Source organism: Hyaloscypha bicolor (assembly GCF_002865645.1).
Source record: "Hyaloscypha bicolor E unplaced genomic scaffold K444scaffold_58, whole genome shotgun sequence".
NCBI classification, from domain to species: Eukaryota; Fungi; Ascomycota; class Leotiomycetes; order Helotiales; family Hyaloscyphaceae; genus Hyaloscypha; species Hyaloscypha bicolor.
In genome coordinates, this window is record NW_020194560.1 from 466414 (window position 1) to 490435 (window position 24022).

Sequence of the window (24022 nt, forward strand, 5' to 3'; positions counted from 1 at the left end):
TTTTGAACTGCCCCCGATTATCCCTACGCCTATTCCCCGGCCTATAATCACCATCCCCTGGTAATTCCTTCTCTTTATTATCAAGATCTGAATTATCGTCGTTATTGCTTAATATAATCACCTCCCGCTTCCTCTTTAATATAGACTTCAGAGGACGTTAAGTGGGTGGAGCGGGAGCGGGAGCAAACGCTAGTAAAAACGTCAGATCTACTAGTATATTTAAATCTATTAACTTACTAGGTATAGAAGCAGGAGCAGGAGCAGGAGCAGGAGTAGGATCAGGAGTAGGAGCAGGAGCAGGAGAAACCGTAATTCTAGCTTCTAGCATAGGCATATCGTCGTCTGAATTAAAATCGTCAGAATTCAGGTCATTACCTGACTAATTCTTTAAAGGAGTAACCTTCTCCCATATAGCTTCGATCTATTAATTAGGAGTCGAAGCAGGTAAAGAAGATGCCGTAGATATAACTATAGATATAGATACTACGTTAGGGGTAGTATTAGGAGAGTCTCCTAATAGGGGACTAAAATCTAGGAGATAAGGCATCTCTCTATCCCTTCTTTTATACTTATCCTAAATCTCGTCGTCTCTTGCCTGAATTTTATTAATATCTTAATTAAATATAAGATAAATATACTTTGGCGTTCTCTTATTTAATTGGCTAAAGTGGGATAATAAGCTATTAATAGTATTTTCAGCTCCATATATCAGATTAGTCACATGGTTAATCCTCTTGTTTTTGTCCTTTGGCCATACCTAATTATATTAGTACTAATTATATTAGGATACTAATAAATAATAGCTTACTTTAGTAGTAAAAGACACCCTATTTGTGCGTTCCAAGATCGTAATCCATTAATTAAGCTCCTAGTCTTCAAGTAACGGAATTAATAATAAAAAAGCCTTGGCTAAATATATAGCAAACTTCTTATATAATAGTTCTTGACTATAATAAAGTACTATATTAGCAAAAAGGTATGTATTTCTATAAATAAGCTTTATATACGTATTAAACTATTCTACTATTTATAGCTTAATTTAAATATTTTGAGCCTCCTAATACTCTTCTAAGCTAAGGAACTTCTTTGTGGTTAAAACAGGTATACTTCTCCTAGTAAAGCTACTCTCTAGTTCTTCTATTTCATATATACGTAGTATAATAGAAATAAGGACCTTATATCGTTTTTCGATAATAGGAGCAGGAGAGATTAGCGATTTACCCTTACTAAAAGCCCTTATACGTGTCCCCTGGCCGAGAATAAGGGAACCAAGGGCTTTACTTCTTTTAAGGGCTAAACCTAATAAAATTAGTATTAATATAGGAGTTAAATAGATAGATACGCACTTTCGCCCTAAGCTTCCTAATGGAAATTACTATATAATCGCTCTAAATACTCGAGCTTAGCCTACTATCTCCTCTTACGTGCTTCTGATTCAAGGACCTCTTTTAAGAGATTCATACCCGGGGGATAGTAAAAAGGATAGGAATTAGCTGAGATATTAACCCCTTGGTTTCTTAATAGCTAGGCGGTAGTATTCTGAAGTTAAGTTTGACTAGAAAATAGTATACTATCTAATATAATAGTCGGTATAGCTAAAGTAGAAGTAATAGGAGCAGGAGGAGAAGTAGCTAGGTTAATTGCACTATATAGTAGATACTTTACTATAGAGGGGGGATATAGTACCTCCCGTATAAAACAAGAGTTCTATAGATTGAGATTATTTATTAAAAACGTTTGGGGATAATATAATAAGGATCTGATTTATAATTAAATATTAGAAGGAAAATATAGCTAATAAATCTATAATTTAGTAAATAATAGTATAAAGTCAAGTAGTAGGATAGAACTATAATATATTAATATTATTTTAATCCTTTAGCCCATATCCCTATAACTTTTTCTCTAGGGAATTTATATATTAGAGACTTATTTTGGAGGTTATTAATAGTAGCGTATTACTAATATATAAAAAGGGGTAAATAGAAGGACTATAAGAGATGCCCCTTAGTATAAGTTAAATTCGGATATATTTTATTTATCCCTAGTATTATTCCTATATAAACTATAGTTTCCTATACTAGGGGCTATAGAATATTAAGTAAGGAGCTATAGAAATTAAGGGGGGGAAACTAAATTCTATATGAAAAGAAACATTTTTATTAAATATGTCTTATAATTACTTTAAAAGTTCTCAAGAACTATTAATTTAATAGAGCTAGTATTAACGGAGAATTTGATCTATACTATAGACTCCTTACTACTAAAATAACAAGTCAATAAAATAATTATAGGGGATATAGAAAATAAAGGAGCAAGGGTCGATTTTCTAACGAGGTAAATCATATAATCTTTTAATATTAAACCACCTATAACTATGTGAATTTAACTAATTAAGCAGATTACTATTAGCTTCTATAATTAATTACTTTACCAAAAATTAATATTTTTAGCTAGTTCTTTCTTTAGGATATATATTAATATGTCCCTATTTAGCCTCTCTAAGGCCGGGTAAACCGACTAATATTTATAGGAGGAATTTCTAGATTATCCTCCTTCTCCGCTTTAGGCTCAGATATGTATCTATTATTTATAAACTGTCTATACTCTTAACTATTTATAACCCAATTGCCATTTGCCCTATTAAAAGTAATACTATCTATAGTAAATATTATCTTTAATCTCCGCTTTGTCGTTAGAGCTAATATAGGTGAGATCTTTATCTCTATAGCTAGTATCTCTTTCTTTATTAATAAACTGAATACTATCTTGATTATTATAATCCTTTAGCCTTGCCTCTTCTAGTCCCATAGCTACCTCTGGTAATAGATTCCAATTATATATATCCTTAGGTAATAATAAAAGCCCTAGCTTTGGATAAGTATTCTTCGTATTAATTAGGTAGTTGCTAATTGACTCCCTTAGATATATATATATATTTAGGTAGTTCAGATCCCTATTCGAGTTACGTATAGACTCTGTAATTAGGAGTATAAAGCCGGCATTCTTAAGCTCTTGCTTATACTACTCAAGTATAACCTCCGGTAAATATATGTCTTTATTATAGCTAGTATATTCTTTACGTAGCTTGTTTAGTTTATTAATATTAATAGGAATCCCGTAGTCCCTAACCCCTATTTGCTCTGAAAACATGTAGTTCTGGAATAGTTAACTAGGGATAATATATGGATAATTAGGCTGTTTCCTAATTAAATGAATATTTCAAACCCGGATAAACTTCTTAGTTTATTCCCGTATAATAGGTAAATAGACGAAAAGCATAGTAATATAGTCAGGGAGAAGTTTGCGGGAGTAAAGCCTTTGAGAGCGTAGTTACTTGAAAAATATCTTCTATTTATTTAGTATACCCTATATAATATTAGCTAATTAAATAAGTCTATATGGGATTAGTATAGATAAATTACCTTTGTAACTTGCCCCTACCATACCTCAATTCGTTAATTAGCTATACTAGTCCCGAACTAATAGAGATCTGAGAACTAATATGGATTAATACTCCTTGTTTAGTATATTGCTTTATGGAGGATATAATAGGCATTAGTAACTATAGATATTTCGCATCCTCTATCCGATCGAATATAGAGCGAAATAACCTCTATTTCGTCTACTAAGTCAAGGTATTATACTAGGATAGTAACCTGGAAAGTAGTATAAGTAAGTATATATTAGTATAATATTAATTAGCCTAAAGAAGAATGTGGTGTGGAGATTTAGGGGATTTATTGCCTAAATTAAGGGTTTTTCAAATAACTAGTTCTCTATAATACTACAGAATTATATAGCCGAAATTACGACTAAGTGAATTTTGGCATTTTTAAGGGGATGTATTTATACCGAATTAGGAAATACTACTATTTATAGTATAGCTATTTAAGATTCCAATATAAATCCAAGGTACGAATCGTGAGTAGGCATTAATACTAGCATATATCTCAATCCCACAAAATCGTAGCTAAGTAAACGGATTAGTAGTTATTAAGATAATGATTTTTGAAGTTAAGTATATACTGTACTTACCTTATAATAGCTATTAATAGACTAAATAAAGTTCGGCCCATAAATATTATATTTCCCCCTAGCTACCTTTATTTCTTCCGAGTAATGTTATATACTTTCTGGATTAATTTCCTATATTATAGAAGCTATTCTATTCCTAGAAAACTTCTGGCCATTCCCTAGGGAGTTAAGATAAGTATATAGAAGCCGGCAGCCATAACTTCTAGTATTGCCTTATAGGCCTTTATCTACTGTGTATTACTTGAGGATATGGCGAAGTTACTCCTTTTCTAGCTTAACTTGCGAATTAAGCATTCGACGTCGAAGGCCCATAGCCCGGCGAGCTTATTATAATAGTCGTAGATTAGGAATATTATATCCTAAGCTCCGGAGGTTAGTAAGTATATTAGTATTAGTCATATGGATATTATAAAAGAACCAAGCGATAAGACCCTTTACCTGCGGCGAAGGATCAAATATCGAATGTTTAGAGGGCGTTTTCTATTCGGAAAGCCTACTGCGTAGTATTTTCAGGGAAATATTAATGTTAAAGTCATGCTTTAACCTCTCTATAATAGTCTCATGTAATAGCTACTGCTCAATTAAATAAAGAATATGGGCTTGATAGCACATAATATTAATCTTGAAACGACCTATTATAAAGAGTTTAATAATAATAGATTAATAGTATTAGAAATAATAATATAGGAACAAAAGTATAAACGAAGTGTGCCAGATGGCTAGTAGGCCAGGGGGCATATCACGTGCATTTTATTGATTTTTCCTACCCTATTGCATTCCTACCATGGAATGCAATAAAACACCATATAGATCGACTGTTTTAATTGTATTCTACCATAGAAATTAGCTAGACTATTAATAATAGTACATTTTTAAAAATATCATAATTTTGATTTTGCGAAAAAAAATTATAGTGTGCAGCATCGTCCTTAAAGGAGCCCGTAGCGGGGGAGAGTGCCACTTAACCCGTGAGCGCCCTGGGGAGGACTACGGAAAGCGATAAGGATCAAGTGATCAAGCGATTTTCGAATCCGGTTTTCGACTTTCGATGTCAGATTTGTGGCACGTGCGCACCCCACCAAAAATCGCCCACATACCACACCCCCCTCTCCCTGTACCTCTACCTATTATTACTGCTTAAAATATTACTCTCTCTTTGATTCTTATTTATATATATATAAGAGAAGAGAGGGGGTAAGGGGTAGGGGGGTGTTGGAGGGGCGAGGGGGTTGGAGGAAAAGATGAAAAGTGAAAAGTGAAAAAAAAGTAGAAAGCGAAAAGCGAAGAGCGAGGGTCGAGGCACGCGACTCGCTAGAAAAAGGAAGCCCTATAATTATAGGCTACTTATCGCTAAATTTTAGGGCTACGGTCACTAAGTTATAGGCTATAGGTACTAAAAATTTAGCGACATAAATTTTTGGTTAAGTTCCCTCGCTTTGCCCCCCCCCTCCCCTTTGCCCCTATAAGCCCCCTCTCTTATCTATAGAGAGAGAGAGAGAGAGAGAGAGAGAGAGAAGAATTAAAGAAAGTAGATATTTGAAGTAGTAATAGAGGCACAGGGAGAGGGTATAGTATGTGGGCGTGATATGTGTATAGTATTTGCGATTTTTGGTGGGGTGCGCACGTGCCACAAATCTGACATTGAAAGTCGAAAACCGGATTCGAAAATCGCTTGATCACTTGATCCTTACGGCTTTCCGTACAGGACGTAATGTGGGGCGTTTCGGGGATTGCAATTCCGAAGAGAGAACAGGGGGGGGGATGATGAACAGTCGCATTGTACACAATTGCCAACCCCCCAGAAGAAGGCATGCCATTGAGAGGAGAATTAGCAAGTAATCCATCTTATATCCTCGTCACAACTGGGAAATGTAGAAGAATAAATTGAGTAATCGCTTCGGGAGACTGAAGAAAACTTTGTCGTAATCTCTAGCCTACAGCCCATTTTTGAATGTTCCCATTCAAGAATTGCCAACCACTGCTGAATTTCTTCGTGAGTTGCGAATTTGACGGCAAGGAAAGTGACTGGATTGTGATAATTTCAGGTTGAGACAGATGTCAGGACAACACGACGGTTGTTTATGAAAGCTTGGCGAAGTTTGGAGCAGAGGCGGCGAAGTGAGTAATGACAGTTAATTCAGAGATTGGGGTGTGAAGACGAAAGGTTTTTGGAGAAGGCTGGGTCTTCTAGGGAAAGGGGCAAAGCTAGACCCCATTAGGAAACCATGAAGCCACATGGTTCACGTGAGCTCACGTGAATGGCTTGCAGTAGCACCTCCAAGCGGGAACTTCAACTCGTGAGGCTGAAGCGATCAACATCAAACAAACGACGAGTTCGAGGTCCCAACGCGGTTCGATGACTGCAAGTTATTCCCTGTTCCCACTCACAGGTACATTGAATTGTTCAGGCGCTTTCGGACCCGTATGGGTCGTTCAAGACACCTGAACAGATTGTTCACTTGATACCAGGCTCCCGCGTGTGCAAGGTTCTGTCGCCAATGACAAAGCTTACAGACAGCACAAAACCAGAAGAGCCATCCGGGAAGGCTTGAGAGGCGATAGGCGGCATGCCTGATCCTCTATCCATAACCGCGGGCGTTCTAGGACTGTTGGGAACATGTGTCAAGGTTGGCTCTACGCTCAAGGACTTCTACGATGGTGCCAGCTTTGCGGACACTAAGGTCAAGGGCTTGCTCACTGACGTCGAGAGCTTTACCCAAGTCTTGCGGTTGATGAAAAACACTTTCGAACAAGAACAGATTCAAGCCTCCATTCAGACTACGGGACATATTGGCAATCACTGGAACAATCTCTCAGCTTCGATTCAGGATAGTCAAAATACGCTTTCCCACCTCCAAGAAACTCTCGAGCGAGTTAACAAGAGCGTGGGCTTGCTTAATGGAGCACGGAAGCATCTCAGATTAAAAGGAGCAACGGAGGAAATTGGGAATTTCCAATTACAGATTCGATCGTATCGGGACACCTTGCAACTATCCTTGCAAACAGTGATACTGTGAGTCTTCACATTATCTGTCATGAGGGTCCTTCGTTAACGAAAGTAGCTGGAACCAGATTACTGTCAAAGAGTCAACCGACAAGATCCTGCCGAACCTAGATGAACTAAATCAAGCTATCCGACGCATAGCTCTTGATATCAATTATCGCATGACTAGTCTGCAAAATGCCGTTGGATCTAACCCAAGCGACACTCAGCTGCTCGCTTTAAAGAACCTGAGCAATTGCATACAATCAGCCGCTAGTGTCGTTTCCTCGGCTTCAACTACTCTAGGTGTGGAGCATGCGGATCACGTCTCCATTGCCCATGGTTCAGAATTCGGTGACCTATTTCCGTCCGAACCGGGAGAAACAATGCTTAGATGGATATCATCTAACACTGTCTATGAATTCGAAGAGGAACCCACCGCAGAATCGTCGTCGAGGCAACATAATGTCAGGTCGGACTACCCGCACCCAGTCGAAGGAAGCCCAGAACCAGAACAATCTGATTCAGACACTGATTTAGAAATGGAAATAGTTCAAGCGCTCTTGAAACGAGGCAAGGAAAAGTTTCAAGCCAAAGATTTTGGGGCTGCAGAACGTCTTTTCCGCAATTGTCTTACTAGGATCTGCTCAAATTTATCTATGGTATCTTTGCACCACATTCTGAGATCAAAGACAGAGATCATGACTCTTCTTTTGGATGTCTATCTGGCTGAAGAGAAATGGGACGAAGCCCAGTCTCTGTTACTGGAGAAAATTGGTGTTGGATCGCGAGACAAATCAAGTGATAACAGCCCAGTCCTCAAGGATATACTAACCTTGATTGATGTTCTTATTCACAAAAGCTCCTATGCCGAGGCACATCTTTACGGGAGGCGGGCTCTCAAGGGCTATAGGAAAATGGGCTTAGAAGGTGTGCCGGGCGTGGAGCGCTCTCTAGAGGCTCTCATGCGTATATGCCACGTGAATGGCAACTACGACGAAGAAGACGCTTACGCGGAAATTCTTTCGGACTTTTTGCAGCTGAACCCGTCAAATTTGAACTCAACAGGTGCCGCCGAATCAAACGCACAACGCCCGGAATCTCCTTCTCCGGTACAAAATTCACGAGAAGGTCCACCAGGAGAACGCAAACGAGAAACAAATAGATCGGACGGCGAGAAGTTACTAAACACAGTTAGCCTAGATGTTACGGCGACAAATCAAAAGCCGAGCGATTTTGGGCCCATTCAAATCCCTCAAATAGCGCCGGAGAAGGCGGGCCAATACGCGGCATTGTTCGAGAAGTCGCCGGCGCAGAATGGTGTCCTCCAAAGAGAAGATGCAAAGCTGATATTTGAGCGCTCGGGGTTACCGACTGAGAGCCAACCTCCAACCACGCTTCGGAAACCGATGCCGGATAGTACACAACAGCCTCCGGCTTTAGTACCTGATCTCTTGACTGAATCACCGCGTCTTTGTCCTATCATCGACGAAGAAAAAACCCCTTCAAAAGCAGTCTCAAAATCAGCCCTCGAAGATATGTCATCATCCAAGCTTGATAGGACGCCGCCAATTTCCTCGAGCGATGCTGACAAGGAGTGGACAATGGACCGCGTGTTGCTTTGGCTTGCTTCCAACCAATTCTCGAGTGATTGGCAAGAAACTTTCAAGTATCTCAATATCTACGGTTCCGTTTTCCTTGGATTGGGCAGTGGTCACGGAGGGAGAGGAAACCTCGGCATGATGCACCAGCAAGTTTTCCCTCGGCTTGCAAAGGAGTGCTCTACTAGTGGTACTGGCTGGGACCAGGTTAGGGAGCGAGCTGAAGGGAAACGAATACGTCGATTGATCAGGGGTATCGTCACTGGCAAGGCACATGTCGTGACTGATTTACCCAAAGGGTTTCCATCAATAAAGTTGACCTCAGGTATATTGCGACACCCTTCAAGCCGTCCTTTGCTAAAGTATTCCCTTTTTAGATAAGCCAAGTGCTTCCTCATCCTCGGCTATTGACTTGTCATCAATTGCGCGATCAGCTTCTCTGACCATTGGTCATCATCGGCCCAAAAGTACAGGCTCAGAAACAAGCAGGGGGAAGAATGCAGAATACGATCCTTTCCGTGACTTTTCGGCCTCACCGGGAGCAGAAGCTAGCCATACAACCGTTTCCTCATTGCCAGTAGCTGCTTCATCGACATTAAGTGCTAGCTTGCTTTCCCCTCTCCCTGGGATACCAACCATGGGAAACATTCGTTCACAACCAGCCATTAATGGTGGCGTCGATAGAGATTTGTCCGAGGAAGGTGCACTAATGGTGGAGGAGATTTCTAGGGGAGATATCATGGAAGATTTCGAATTCGGCTTACGGTTCAAACCTGCCCTGACCCAGAACTCTAATTCCAGTGAATTCTCAGAACGAACTTGGAATAGCTCTATTGGATCCAATCCAGCGACTTCTGGTATCACAGTATTTTCAACTACTTCTACCTCATCCATCCCCAAAGCACCGTCAATGCAGAAGGCTGCCGCGGTGAGAGGATTCCTCGGTTTATCGAGCATAGATGGCAATACTGACCATTATGGGGATCAATTAAAGTCGGATCTTGCTACAACTTCTAGTACCGAAGTTACATCCATGGTCAAAAAGGAGCAAAGTAGCAAGACAGAGGGCCAGGGAAGTGGAGATTTATTGGCAGTCTCATCATTTTCACCGTTAATTGCGACATCAAGTGCTGAGTTCCGCAAGAAGATTGTAATTGTAGGTGATGCGCCTTGCGGAAAGAAAGCTCTCCTCATGTGAGATCCATATCTGTCCTGGAATTTATTTCAAACTGACTTCAATAGTGCCTTTTTGAAAGGACCGAACCGTCAGGTTAGGATAGACACCTTCCGTCTATTTCTATGATGATTCTTCTTACAAACTTGACTAGTACTTTCTTCCCCCATCAGTGTTCGAAAATTACATCGTAGATGTCGAAGTGGATGGAAAACACGTCGAGCTTGCGTTGTGGGATACTAGTGGCCAAGAAGATTATGATAGACTGAGACCTCTCTCATATCCAGATTCTCATGTGATTATAATATGTTTTGCCATAGACGACCCGGACACCCTTGATAATGTGCAAGAGAAGGTATTATTTTTAATTGAAGATTACCTGATACATGCTGACTGATGGCAGTGGGTTTGTGAGGTGCAGCACTTTTGCTCGGGGTTGCCAATTATACTTGTCGGGTTGAAGAAAGATCGGCGATATGACCCCAAAACGATCGAAAAGCTTTGCAAGACCGGTCAAAAACCAGTGACTTATGAGCAGGTAATTACTTCGTAGGCCTCACTGTGAAGAGCACTATTGATAGTGGGATAGGGCCAAGCTGTTCAAATGATGATAGGAGCCTACAAATATTTGGAATGCTCTGCCAAGACGAATGAAGGTGTCCGTGAGGTCTTCGAACACGCCACCCGAGCTTCGCTACTTGACCAGAAAAGGGGAAGGAAGAACAAGGGAAGGAATGGGACAAGAGCCCTTCAACGTTTTTTGGGGAGGCTTCATCTTGAGTAACTTGCGCACCAGCAATTATGATATGCGCAAAATGATCCATTAGGGAGATTTATCTGTTGGGAGTGATTGCGATCGTGAGGACGGATAAATTTACTTCTAGAGTTGAGCCAGGACTAAAGCTGGAATTAATGCACCGAAGTCCTTTCTGAGAAAGTACAGGCTAAGCCGCTAAGCGGGGGTTAGAGCAAACTCGTGATCGCAGAGCATTCAAGTACAGCCAACATCAAAATGAAAGGCCAGTTCTGAATATGGCTAGGAATCGTTAGATGCCAGGTTCTTCTTTTCTCCATGTGTAAGAAAGGGCTGGACTTTTGAAGTATTTCCGAGGCGTGCTTTTAAAGCGAAATGTGCTAGTGCAGTCCGTCTCACATTGGAATGTTCTCGGGGCATTTTCCATTTCCATCTTTAGAAATGGGCTACTGTTGCTTTAACCTGAGCCAAGGGTGAGCAGTCCCGAGGAATATGTAGTTGAGCTGGCCTGCTTATCGTCCCCACTTGGCCTGTTGCAAGGGTAGAAAACAGGCCATGGTCCATGGCCAGTTACAACTTTTTAAGCATTAATTACCCTCGCATACTCCTTGTTCCTTTCTATATCGGTACTAAGACGCTTTTAAGGCATTCCTAATGCGGGGGGCTCCCACCGCTCCCTGACCCCCCGGACTGACCCTGATCCCTGACCCGAGCCCTAACCCGAGCGACTGAGAAGCGTTCTAGAAATGTTTCTACGAGTTTTTTAAGAATAATTAACAATAAGGACTTTTAGAAGTAAACTTGTATGTGGTGAAGTGTCTTTGAAGCATTCCAGAAACCTTCCCAGCTGGCCGGTTTGGGCCGTTACATGGCAAGTTACTTAGAAACAAGTGATTTTCAGGCATCAAAGGCTAGCTACGCTTAGAAAACAACCTTCCAAAATCCCTGGAATAGGCAGGTAGAGACGCCAAGCAGGCCAGCTCAGCTTTCTGCCTGCTCCTGAGCACGGCCTGAGCACACCCTTGAGACCCGGTTACACTTTCCTCGTCTTGTCTCTAAAGGCAGGTCCTACTTTAGCTCCGGCAAGGATTCCTCCCGAACCTTCTTAGATGTACGCATCTGGAGAACAGCTTACGCAGCATAAATTTACATTCGCTTGTCACGTGTGGCCTTCGCGCGATAGAACTACCGGTAGATACGAAGGTCCTAGGGAGAGGCCGGTAATTACGTCAGTCGCTTGAACCTTGCACCGTTGCGACGGCTTTGGTCTGCCCTATTCTTCGTCCTCTCCTCTCCGCGAACGTAATATTTTCAAGGTCGTCTTTTGTGATTCAACATCCTGTTGACGCGTATTATGGGAAATGCATCGTATGCTGCCGAGATGAAGGAGTTCTATAGGCACCCTCAAACACCCGGGAACTTTAGAGGCGTGCGCCGGGCAACCGGAACGATTCCGCCCGTGCTGGGAGACGTCCCCCCTTGATCCTAGGCTGGATTATCTTACGTTGCTGAAGAGCTGCTGCTCAGAGCCGTCTGCAAGAAGGTCGGCACAATCCAATGTGGGCTAGCGTGTGAGTTCATGATTCATCAAAGAGTCCATCGCTATCTGGATGAGAAGGCCTTGGCCAGCATACCGTATCTGCAAAGACCAGGGACAGACACCACATGATATGGACCCGGAGGTACGAATGCATGCCGCAGCCGCGCCGTGGCTGACATGCACCCAATCCATGTTTCCCCGCCCTCGACCCACTCTATGTTCGCATGCGAGGGGTACACGCCTTCTGAGCTCTCGAAATGTTCTTCATTCTTCACTTGATTCCTCATGGTAACTCTATACATTGCCTAACGTACCAAGATTTTTAAGTCAATAACAATGAAACTCTCCACATTTATCTACGCCTATGCAACAGCTACATCAACTTCCACCGCCTCAGAATCCGCTTCGTGCCGTTGCTTCCCAGGCGAAACCTGCTGGCCATCACTACCGGCTTGGGATAGTCTCAACGCAACCGTTGGTGGACGGCTTGTTGCTACTATTCCCTTGGGATCACCTTGCCACGACCCGGTATATAATGCTACCGAGTGTGCCAATTTACAGAGTCTTTGGATTGACCCACAGCTTCAGTGAGCCTTATTCTAGTTCTGAGAACTGTACGATGTTGATTCTGTTTTTAGTATGAACTCGTCGTCCTCGGTCATGGCCCCATTCTTCGCAAACCAAAGCTGTGACCCCTTCCAGCCAGAGGCTAGGTCCTGTTTACTTGGGAACTACGTCGATTATGCGGTAAATCTCTCCACCTCCAACGCGGCAAGCGAAGTTGGTGCGGCTGTTGGATTTGCCCATCAGCATAACTTACGTTTTGTGATACGAAATACCGGCCACGAGTATGCATTCTACCTTTCATTTTCAAACAAAATGAGTAAGAATTAGTGACACATTTTCTAGTTATCTTGGCAAGTCCACTGGGGCCGGAGCCTTATCTGTCTGGACTCATCATCTCAAAGACATTGAGTTTCTTAACTGGTCTGACGAGCACTACAACGGAAAAGCAATCAAAATGGGAGCAGGGGTACAAGGTTATGAGGCAATGGCAGCCGCGCAAGCCAATGGACTAGTTATCGTCGGAGGTGAGTGTCCAACGGTTGGTATTGCGGGAGGCTACAGCCAAGGTGGTGGCCACTCTGCTCTCAGTACAAATTTTGGGCTTGGAGCTGATCAGACCCTATCATGGGAGGTCGTAACGGCAGAAGGAAAGTTAATCACAGCCTCAAGGTTCGAAAATCCAGAGATTTATTGGGCATTGAGCGGTGGAGGGGGAGGTACCTATGGAGTGGTGTTATCTCTTACATCAAAAGCGCATCCTGATAATATTGTCGGCGGCGCTTCGTTGACGTTCTTGTCTTCATCAACGACTGCAGATACATTCTATGAAGGCGTCGCAACATTTCACGCCTCTCTTCCAGCAATTATCGATGCCGGTGTTATGGTCATATACTTCTTAAGCAATACCTCCTTCGAAATCTTCGCTCTGACAGCATATGGGAAGACTTCAACTGAAGTTAAAACTATCTTGGCAGACTTCCTCTCGGCACTCGATGCCCTCAATATAACGTATGCCGCCTCATACTCACAGTCTGCAAACTACGTCGATCACTACAATACGTATCTGGGCCCACTCCCCTTCGGCAATATCCAGGTCGGTGTCGCTCAATACGGAGGCCGTTTGATTCCTCGCTCTTCCATCGAAAATAATCTCACGGCATTCATGGCTGTCACCCGCAATATTACCGAGAATGGTTGCATGTACGCTGGAGTAGCCCTTAATGTCTCCTCTCCTGCCATCACATCGGGAGTCTCAAATGCTGTCCTCCCAGCCTGGCGCGAAGCACTCGTCCACGTAATCTTAAGCACGCCATGGAACTTTACCGCGCCCTGGTCCGAAATGATCGCGTTACAGGACAGAATGACTGACGAATACATTCCCCAGCTTGAGGCCGTGACCCCCGGAAGTGGCGCGTACATCAATGAAGCTGATTTCAGACAACCTAATTGGCAGGATGACTTTTTTGGGGTCAATTATGAGAAGTTATTGGCGATTAAGAATAAGTGGGATCCGCACCATCTCTTTTACGCTACCAAAGCTGTGGGGAGCGAGGTTTGGACTGTGGCTGAGGATGGGAGAATGTGCAAGACTTCTGAGTAGCCTCTTTGCGAAACATTTCAAGAAAAATAGTTAGCTTTCCAGCATAAATTGAATTTCCGAAGTTGGGGTATTGATGAGCAACAGATCCCTCGGCTATCTGCTGAGTGGCTAGAGTCTTCCCAAGCCCATGGCCATCGCTATGCCCAAATAGTAACGACAGCAACACCTACTTCAACTCCGGGGACCGAGACCAAAGTCGGTCTTGCACCTACGGCTCCGGCTGTTTTGCGATCCAGCCGTATGGCAATAAGATCCCGCTTTGCAAGCGAGGTTCTAGCGGGGATAGCTTTGCGCGAGTAAGGGGGGGTGGGCGGAAGGCATGGGGTCGCAGTGGTTGCATTTTATTGCGAGGGTGGCGGGGGCGAAGGAGGTGAGGTGTGGAAGGAGGCCGTTAAAGTTGCGAGGGATGGTCTTACATGTTGAATAAAAAGTATCATGAGAGGGAGCTATAGACTAGCGGGGGAGAGAGAGAGAGAGACGAAAGATCTTCTTTTGATAGTGAAGGAGGCAACAAATTGATGAGAGAAGATGATGAATTATGGAGTCAGATGTTTCGCTGAACATCGCACTGAATGTCCCAAAAGTTCTGGTACACCGACTCACCGAGTGCCTTAGCCTCATTCCGATGGTCGAGAGTGAGTCGATCTCCAAATCGATGTTTTGTTGCACATCTCATTTTTCATATTGGTTTTAGATGAGTTTCTGCTTGAGATGAGCTCTCAGGATGAGATTTGGATGTGCGTCAAATTAGGAAGGCGACGAGGGGAGGTGAATAGATGAGTTCTCAAGGCAAGATTTGTGATCTGTAATAAAATATGAGGAGCAAGAGGAGAAGTGAAGATGGTATATATCTAGTTATGTGGAAGCAGTATTTCGCAAGAGGCAAGGAGCAGGAGGAGAAATGGGAAACGTCGAGGATAACTGCATTGTCAATATGTGAGAATTCTTATACAATATAAGAGCATTTCCTTTTCTCACCGCAAAAACACCACCACAATTTACTCCCTTCGTAACTACCCCTTAGTACTCTTGTACTTATTGTAAGACCTTCCTTTAGTAGTCTCGGCTCACGTGACCTACCCCAAGTTTCTCTTCTTACTTCCGTGGCCTCCCTACACTATCCGATGTACAAATCTTAACGAACCAGCGACAACCCAATTGAGTTACTCAGTCAGTCAGTCAGTTGGAGGCAATTATATTAGTCGAGAAGTTCAAATATATCCTTCAACTGATGACTGCCTGACTTCCTGATTGGACACTCTGGTTCACAAAGCACTTCCGAGGCCAACCACGTCATTCAACCCTCCAAGTGGTCGACGGTCCCCGAAGCGGTGACCCCGCATAAGGTTAAGAGCTGGCACCAGTGGCAAACTCCCCCCCCCCCCGGACGGCGATCAAGTTTAAAGTTTAAAGTGACGGTGGGTGTACACTTCGGGCGATCCCCATGATGAGTCCGGAACGCCACTCTGCACCCCTCCGTCAAATAAAAGTAAGCCATTTACGCAATGAAAGTAACACCATGAGTGAAAAGCAAAGAAGGTGTCTGTTCGGAGAACTCTCTCCGGTGAGATCCAATTCAGCACGGGAGAGGAGGGTCAGCCCCGAGGAGATTGTAAAGTTTTCGCAAGTAAAAGTGTATATAAAGATGTAATATACAAGATATCATGACTCGTTCCGTCGTGTACACATCAAGTACAAGATCCGACCCCATGCATGATAAGGACAAACGCCTTCCCGTGAACCTCAAAATGCATCGCGAAAATTTCATCACGTGATACCCGTCACATCCTCCCCAGTCCTCACTCATCCATTAAACCAAAGTAGCCTGCGAGCCTGCAACAAGCATCAAGGCCGGCGGCACCAAGCTACTCAAATTCTGCCCCTCCTCCTTCTCGGAGAGATAAAAGTCCTCCATAACCCGATCCACAAACGCCTGCTTCATCTCCATGAGCCCCCTGCCTCCCTCTCTACTCTCATCCTCCTCAAGATCGCGAACAATGACATGATTCATATTATCGCGCTCAAGTTCATCCGAAGAAGAGCCACTGCTGTTCGTATCACTCGAAGACGACGGCTCCGAGAACGTGGAAGACGGAGGCTCAAGATATAGCTCTTCGTATCTCATCAGTGCCGTTAATTCATCTTTCATCCTATTATCGATATCGACCTCTATGTCTGGTCTCGCTGGTCGCGTCGGTCCTTGTATTTGCGACGTAATATCCATATCAGCTGGTATGGTAGGTTTCCAATTCGTATAAGGCGCACTCGCCGGCTCAAGCCAATCTTCTTCCTCATCGAAGAACGAGTCCCCGCTAAGCAACGTCCATTCCGAGAGTGCGGAGAAGCGGAGTGGTTCGTTGTGGTGTCTTGTCGGACTACTCGTCGCTTCTCCCTGCATTGGAGAGTCAGACTCCGGGTTCCTCGGGCCTTTCAAAGGAGGGGGGACGAGTTTCTCCACCGTTTGAGAGAGAGCAGAGCGAGCGCGGTAGTTTTCCAAGATTTTGATATTTTGCTCCACGTGGCGGCGGAGTGAGTGGGTTGTTGATAATAAGTCCTCAACTGGATCATTCGACTCGTACAAGAAATTGGATTCGTAAGTTTCGGTCCAGTGGCCGATTTTGTCTTTTCTTTCGTCGTCATGGTGGGAGGTTTGAATGGCAGCGTATTCTTCGAGGTCTTCACGGAACTCGACGCGTTTTTTCGCGGGAGAGCCGTAGAATGGGCAGGAGTCGAGCTCGACGCTCTTGGAGCGGAATTTCCTGAGTTGTTCTGAGCCTCGGAGGAGGACTTCTGAGAGGCGTGGTCGTTTTAGGATTGATCTTGTTTTCTTGACTGCGAGGGCGGTGTGGGGGGAGTGGGTATTATTTGTGTAGTCTTTATTAAATGTGGTAGTCCGTGAGATGCTGCTGTGGAAGGGCCCGTATAGCCAAGTGTCATCGAGATCCTTCATCCTGTGACACTGTTAGACGAAATTCAAATAGAAGTGGGAAGAAACATACCAATTAAAGCTCTCTGGAGATACTGTCTTCAACTTTAACCTAACTTTCGCCCACGCCCTCCACGTAGCATTCTCTAATCGCTCTGCCACATTGGGAGCCCGTCCTTTCGATTGAAGACGTTTCCATGTTGTCCAAATATCCTCTTCACTCCAATGGTGTGAGAGATAATCAACATGCCTCGATGGATCAGGACAAAGAGAGATGTCATCCATTGTTTCCCGAACAATCTCGAAATCCTCAGCTCCGGCTGCGCAATTCTCAATTAGGAAGGAGCCTCCAACCTCACTGAATTCGGCATAAGGCGGAAAAATGATGGGCGAGCTCCTCGTCGGTGTTGTTTCCGTAGAGTTGATGCCCAGAGAACTGGTATCCAGCGTCAAAGATGCTCGCGGTGAGTGTAAGGTCGTAGATGTTGCCATTGCTAGTCTCTGACTCCCAGGAGGTGGGACGTCTGAGACCTGGCGAACCCCCACGCTTTCTATCTTTCGGACGCATGATGCCAGAGATTCCGATTGCGGCAAGTTGTTCTCGTCCCCATTTTCCCGGACGGGCTGATAGGCCACGATGTCTTCCCACTCGAAATACTCGTCCTGCGGTACTACGGGATCCATTTCGTCGGAGTCATACAGGAACAGTTGTCATCGGATCATGTGCGGCAGCTCCCGAGGTGCATTAAATATATCCCACTGGCGAAACATCCAAACCCGTATTCCCAGTGTACAAATGTCGTGAATGTCGAAGGAAATGCCAAACAGGAAGAAAGGGGATGAAGCAAGGCTGTCCATGAGGTTTAAATGTAAGCGGACATCCGGGCCGTTTCTTACTCCTGTTTGACAGATCGGAGTCCGAGGCGCATGCTGACCAGTCGGCAAAATGATGAAATAGGATATGGACCAATGCGATGGAGCTGCGCATCAATGTGCCACTGTGGAAGAATCCTCCCGGCTGTGCAGCCTTAATCAGCAGCTGAGCCATCATGGCTGATCGTTCCCGGCAATCCAATCTCAGTGGAGACATTTAGGCCGCATCCCTGGCAATTTGGTTTCTATTTCGTAAAATGGATCCCTGATAACGGCGTAATAATAGAAGACATTTGTGCAGGATTACAAGGGCCATATCCAATCCAGCCTTATAAAAAGTAAATTGCGTAGTATTAGGGGCGTAGTGTTTGCTACGTCTCTAGTAATCGCTATAATTTTCTAGTACGCGAATTTGCATTACCGAATTACATTTCCTAAAGCGTCAAGCGAGTACTTACAATTGGCCGTGTTCCTGAAATCGCTATATTTTTACGCCTATCCAGGGTTCCTACTTAGGAAAGGTATAAAGAACGCAAACCCTGTTGCTGGCCTAAATGTCTCTCGTGCAACCCGATTCATCCTGTGAAACGAAATCCGGATTGATTCTTCTGATTCCATGCGGGGTTGCACACTCGCGATAGTGGATTCTTGCGATGTTTCAAGCTGCTCGCGACCAAGCTCGTCTCTTTACAATCTCGGGTGTAACTTGTTTGAACTGTGCTGCACTAGAAGCAAGTCCGGATGGTGAAGTGTCAAGACACACGAGCACGAAGAGCTAACTCGAGTCCACAGGCCATCAGATGACTCCGGAATCCCCAGGCAGATCGCAAGCAGATCTGTGGATCTTGGCCGTGCATCCGTGTACATTCCCGTGGTCCCTTGAGGCGGCTGAGAAGGGAAGTTCTTTGGGGATGTCGAAGTCACGTTGCGGACGAGGGATTTTAGAAAAGGAAGCGGGAGATTTTGCTTGGCGCTTCTCCGGCTATTCCGGTTTTAGATAAGTATCACGAGAATTATGACCCTTTTCGCTTCTGAATAAGGTGCGCAACTACAACTGGGATTGGAAAGATGGATGAATGGATGATCGTGTGCCACTAAGGTAGGTGCCAATACTTCAAGTTATCTTCCGACCTCCCGAGACGGAAAATTGTAAGCTCTTCGCAAGTCATCGAAATAGGGCTGACTCACCTAAAGCTGCAGTATGCTCTCCACAAAAGGTAGAGGACAGCCAGGAGATCAAAAATAAACGGGTAATAGTGAATGAAGTGTGAGAGTTTCGAATATGAACTGGCTTTAAACCGTTCAGATATCTTGAGTGTGGTGTATGAGATCACGTGATACTCTCATCATTAATATCAGGAGATGTAGGCTCATCATTGGACACCTAAAGAAGCTATGACATATAAAACTATAAAAGCTCAATATGTGGTAATATATTCTATCAATTACAATTCTCTCTACCTCTTTCCAAGACGCAAAATCTCGAAGTGAAATGCATCACCTCCCACAATCTTAAAATGACTCCAAAGAAGACGAACACGTCCAAACGCACTCAAATAAACGGCAAAAGGAAGGAGGAATACAGACCCCGAGACCGTTAATTAGAGTCAATAAAGGATCAAGACCAAGAAGAGAACCAAGAATTCTCAAAACCAGGAGTGAAACGCAAGTCTCCTCTATCAAATGCAAACACCTCTGAACTGTTGCAATGTTTTGGAGGTTGACGACTTGATTTTTCAGCTTACGCGGGGTAAGCACTCCATATATACACCTGGTATATAAACTACAGTGTACCAGCGTACACTCAGTTCCAACATGAACCACCAACCAAAGCCTCACAATTATCCATCAATGATTCCTTCGCCGTGAAGGCCGTCAAATCCTTTCTCTCGCCCAGGGCACTGCACCTTCTCGAGAACTCAAAATCCGATCCCTCCCTCAACGGCCTCCAATTCCGCCGAAAATGACTACTTTTCTTTGAGTCTAAGCCCATTCGAAAACGTCCTCTGCGTTTTGGTTTTGTCAAAATCTTTGTCTCATACTCTCGGCCAACGGGCAATTAAAACAGCCCTCAACACACCATGTAAATTGAGCAACACAAAAGCGATGCTCAAGGCTAGTAAAGAAGTAGCTCCGGAGCAGGGAGGGGAGAGCAGGGAAGGGAAGAGTATGATTTGGCAAGCGATGGAGGAGTCGCGCACTCAACGCCAACAAAGGACTGTCACCGAATTCAGAGACCTTGGCAAGACTGTGGAAGCCGAGAAATGGGATGAGGATGGCGATAGGAGTTTGAAGGGATTGCTTAGGATAGCGAGGGAAAAGGGGAAGGATGTAAGGGGAGTTGAGGGAGATGTTGAAGGAGAATGTTAAAGGTGTTGGTGATACGGGTGCTAATGCTTTTATGAGGAGGGTACAAGGAGTGAGTGGTTGGGACGGAGTGGGATGGTTTGTTGATGGGAAGACGAGGGGGGCGTTGGAGGAGGTTGAACTGCCTGGTGATGCTGAAGGGATGAGGGAGTGGGTTAAAACAGGGCAAGATGAGGGGGAGGTTTGTGGTCGTGCTGGAGAGGGCGTGGGGGGGGGGGGGGGGGGGTGTGGGGGGGGGTTGGAAGGGAAGCAGGAGGAGTTGAGGAAGGAGGTTGAGAAGTCTTTCTGAGGAGGGAAGGGAAAAATTGTTAGATAGGAGAGAGGAAGTACAAGCAGCCCATCTTTCTTCTCCCGTTCAGATCAGAGCTATCCCATGCGATGATATATGCTACATAGCAGAACCACGTGTATGAACATGAGACAGATAAATGCAAAGGATAATTTGAAGAAAAGAATCATGCCGAACCCTGATGACAGCTCTAACCAGCACCGCTTCTTCAGACCACAGAGCCTCGTGTACCCACAGGGACGGCAGAGGAAGGAAAGAACGGAAGGAACCAACCGCGAGACGAAACGGGACTCCCATGAGGATTAAAGGGAGACAGTTGGGGCAGTCCAGGAACTCGAACAAACTTGCTCGAAGCGACGATCTCCCTCCTCAAGTAAGTTCGTTGACGACGCGCCACCGGACAGTACGAATTGAACGTCTGACTGTCCGCAATTTCGACCGATAAGCTCGATTCTACCGCATTAAGGTTCTCTAGCGCTAACCATATTGCTAGAAGAATCCACTAGCTAACCGCCCAAAAAAATTCAATAGTTACTTAAATAATAATTATTTAACTACTATAACTCATTTGAATACCAAACAAATTATCTTCTAAAGCTTTTGCTACTTATTGAGATACCTATTAAGAAATATTACTATATTAAATTCAGGGATAATTCTAATAAGCCCCCTAAAGTAATATGGGTTTAAATAATATATACTTATTATTTTAATTAAAATAAAAAGAAATTAATATATTAAGGCACTAATAAGCAAACTCTTTATTAGTAAATACTTTAAAATTAGACTAGAGAAGCTATATTTAAGTCAAAGATTATAATAATATAATAATAAATATTATTAAGAAAAAAAGTAATAATTTATTAATATATTTTAAAATTAGAAGTATAAGAATAGCCTCTAATAGTTAATTAAATTTAGGAGATATTAATTGAGTTTTAATATATAATATAAAAATATAATTACAAGTATTTTTAAGATTATTAATTTTTATTATATATAATAAAAAATAATAAAATAATACCTTATAAGTAATTCTAGCTGCACTACTAGGATAAGATAAATATATAGTTGTGAGTATGTCGAAAATACTATAGAGTATTAAAATGTGATAGGATTTGTAATTATAATAATAGTATAATTAAAAATCGAATTTCTGGGGTGGGCAGTTGAGGGGTTTAAGTAATTGGCTAGTGAATTCTTTTCCCTGATAAGGTTTCTATAGTCGCATAATAAGCTTTGAAATGCCCTCAAAAAAACTCAAAGTCGAAAACTAAAGATGTATAAGAATAGAAATTAGTTTTAATATTATAGTAATATATAAGTAGCTAAGTTTATACTAAAAATTAATACTTATATTAAGTTACTAATATATAATAATAATATACTACTAAATCTCTAAATAATAGCATATTTCTATATTTGAGAACTTCAAATTATAGTATATCGGCCCGGTGCAAATCTAGCCTCAAATACTACTAAAATCACTGTTTAGTCAAGATGTCATATGAATAATAAGAACTACAGTGACGCTATCAAAGCTCTGAAATACGCCTCACCGCCTTGCTTCTCCGTCGAAATTGCTGACAGTCAGAGGTTCAATTCGTCAGTTCGTTGCAATAGACTCACAATCACATGTGCGTCTCGTGTAGAGCATCCGTTGGCGATGAAATTAATTCGTAGAATCGAGCTTCAATATCAGAGACGCTAAACAATGAGTTACTTCCACGAGATCTTCTCATTCTGTGGCGTATCGCATCGAGGGAGCAAGATTAGACTTTCCTCACGTTGGAAAACGAACTTTGACATCCAGAGTTCGTGAAATTCCCGGCCAAGCTCTCTCATCGCGAAGGGCACAGTAATCGTACTCCACTGTATTCCGTCGTCAACCTCGTTCTTTTCCTTTCTACTATGATTAGACCTGCAACCTTATCAAACGGCTGCCATAAACAAAATAGTACCATTAAAAGATATCCAGGGCAGGTTTATAAATCCAAGAGCAATTCAGAATATTTCAGTTTAGGCATATCTACTCCTGTTCTCCCAGACGAAATGCGCGGCTATATGGTTCGTGGTGTGCTGAGAAAGTTAAGTTACGCAAAAGTTATAATGGTGCGTGCTTAAAAGGTTAAGTATAATATCGATTATATCCCTATCTCTAATGCAGCTAATAAAGATTAATAATACCTTATCTTTCTGATTAATATGCTTAGAATATAGTTTAGGTCCTACCCAATAAATTACTCTTATAACAAATAGCTTTAATTCTGAGTTTCGTACTAAATCCCGTGTAAAATAGAGTAGTAAGCACATTAGAAAGAAAGGAACAACTTCGGTTAGAAGTTCTCTTAAGTATAAACGCAAGACTTTGTTTGCCATTCAATATTTCCAAGAGAACATTCATACGCCTAATCCTCAAAAAATTCCAATCTATTTGCTTACTTACTTACATAGCCAAATATGGTCGGTATTATGTCAGCTATTGCGGGCTTTCTCGCTCTCATTACTATAATAGAAGCCTGCGGAGGTTTTTATCAGTGCAAGTACTCGGATGGATCTCACTGCTGTGTACGTAACTAAAAATATTCTTACCTTATGAGAATTATTGCTCATTTTCACAGGTAGTCCAAGCTTCGCAGGGCAGCAGCACTTGCTCCTCTAAGTGCAATGGCGGCAGTACATGGCCGCCAGAGTGTATTGGCAACATTGCTGGCGACTGGCGCAAATTGTGCTCAGAGTAGGGTATAGTGCAAACTGCGGTTTCAGACTACGGTGCAGGATTTTATTATCAAATTGTGGTGCGATTTAAGTATACTAAACTGAGGCATCTCTCCATTAAACTAAACTACAATTATATCCTCGAAACCGCGGTTTAAACTTCAATTTGACCAGTTTCACGTGGCTCTACCCGATTGCACTAGGTTTAATACCAATGATTTTCTCTAACCACTCTGATTTAGCCTCCCACCCTGTGATCTTATACCACAATTTCAAGCACTCAAAGGCCTTAATAATATCTACACCGAGTTTATTTTGTAGTTCCGAAATTAGAAACTTGGTGCTAGAAAACAGATACTCAGGGACAACTAACATAGCAAGAATACTTAAGATATCCAATGCTATATAACTAAAATTAGGATAGCTAGTTTGTGAATTCCTTCCGCTGTACCCAAATCCACACCCTCCCCTTTCGGCTGCGTATATCTCATCCTAATTCTGCCCATAAGCGGTGAGCAGTCACAGAGTGTCACGCAAAATACCCGGCGGCAGCCTGCACCTCAGCCTCGTGTAACTCCAACCCATCTCAATC

General features: G+C 43.0%; 5 protein-coding genes across 5 annotated transcripts; 3 read left to right on the forward strand and 2 right to left on the reverse strand.

Annotated features, from left to right (window-relative positions):
• Nucleotides 1-9655: 9655 nt before the first annotated feature.
• On the forward strand, nt 9656-10580 carry K444DRAFT_527923 (ras-domain-containing protein; the record flags this gene model as incomplete). The annotated part of the gene is made up of 5 exons (XM_024874668.1): nt 9656-9816; nt 9865-9911; nt 9970-10151; nt 10200-10334; nt 10386-10580. 5 exons carry the CDS (start codon nt 9656-9658, stop codon nt 10578-10580), a joined length of 720 nt encoding a protein of 239 aa, XP_024737602.1.
• A 1846-nt stretch (nt 10581-12426) lies between these two features.
• Nucleotides 12427-14257, forward strand: K444DRAFT_527942 (FAD-binding domain-containing protein; the record flags this gene model as incomplete). Its single annotated transcript, XM_024874671.1, has 3 exons — nt 12427-12677; nt 12729-12938; nt 13000-14257. The coding sequence occupies 3 exons, from the start codon at nt 12427-12429 to the stop codon at nt 14255-14257; spliced, it is 1719 nt and encodes a 572-aa protein (XP_024737603.1).
• Nucleotides 14258-15846: 1589 nt separating this feature from the next.
• Nucleotides 15847-18126, reverse strand: K444DRAFT_663065 (uncharacterized protein). Its single transcript, XM_024886779.1, has 2 exons — nt 17257-18126; nt 15847-17208 (listed from the first exon to the last, which is right to left on the reverse strand). Exons 1-2 carry the CDS (start codon nt 17865-17867, stop codon nt 16068-16070), a joined length of 1752 nt encoding a protein of 583 aa, XP_024737604.1. The 5' UTR covers nt 17868-18126; the 3' UTR covers nt 15847-16067.
• Nucleotides 18127-19929: 1803 nt separating this feature from the next.
• On the forward strand, nt 19930-21094 carry K444DRAFT_721078 (uncharacterized protein; the record flags this gene model as incomplete). The annotated part of the gene is made up of 3 exons (XM_024888510.1): nt 19930-20387; nt 20419-20604; nt 20848-21094. Coding segments are annotated over 3 exons (815 nt in total), but the record flags the coding sequence as incomplete, so codon positions are not given.
• A 2600-nt stretch (nt 21095-23694) lies between these two features.
• On the reverse strand, nt 23695-23862 carry K444DRAFT_489053 (uncharacterized protein; the record flags this gene model as incomplete). The annotated part of the gene is made up of 1 exon (XM_024873177.1): nt 23695-23862. A coding segment is annotated over one exon (168 nt), but the record flags the coding sequence as incomplete, so codon positions are not given.
• Between the last annotated feature and the right edge of the window lie 160 nt (nt 23863-24022).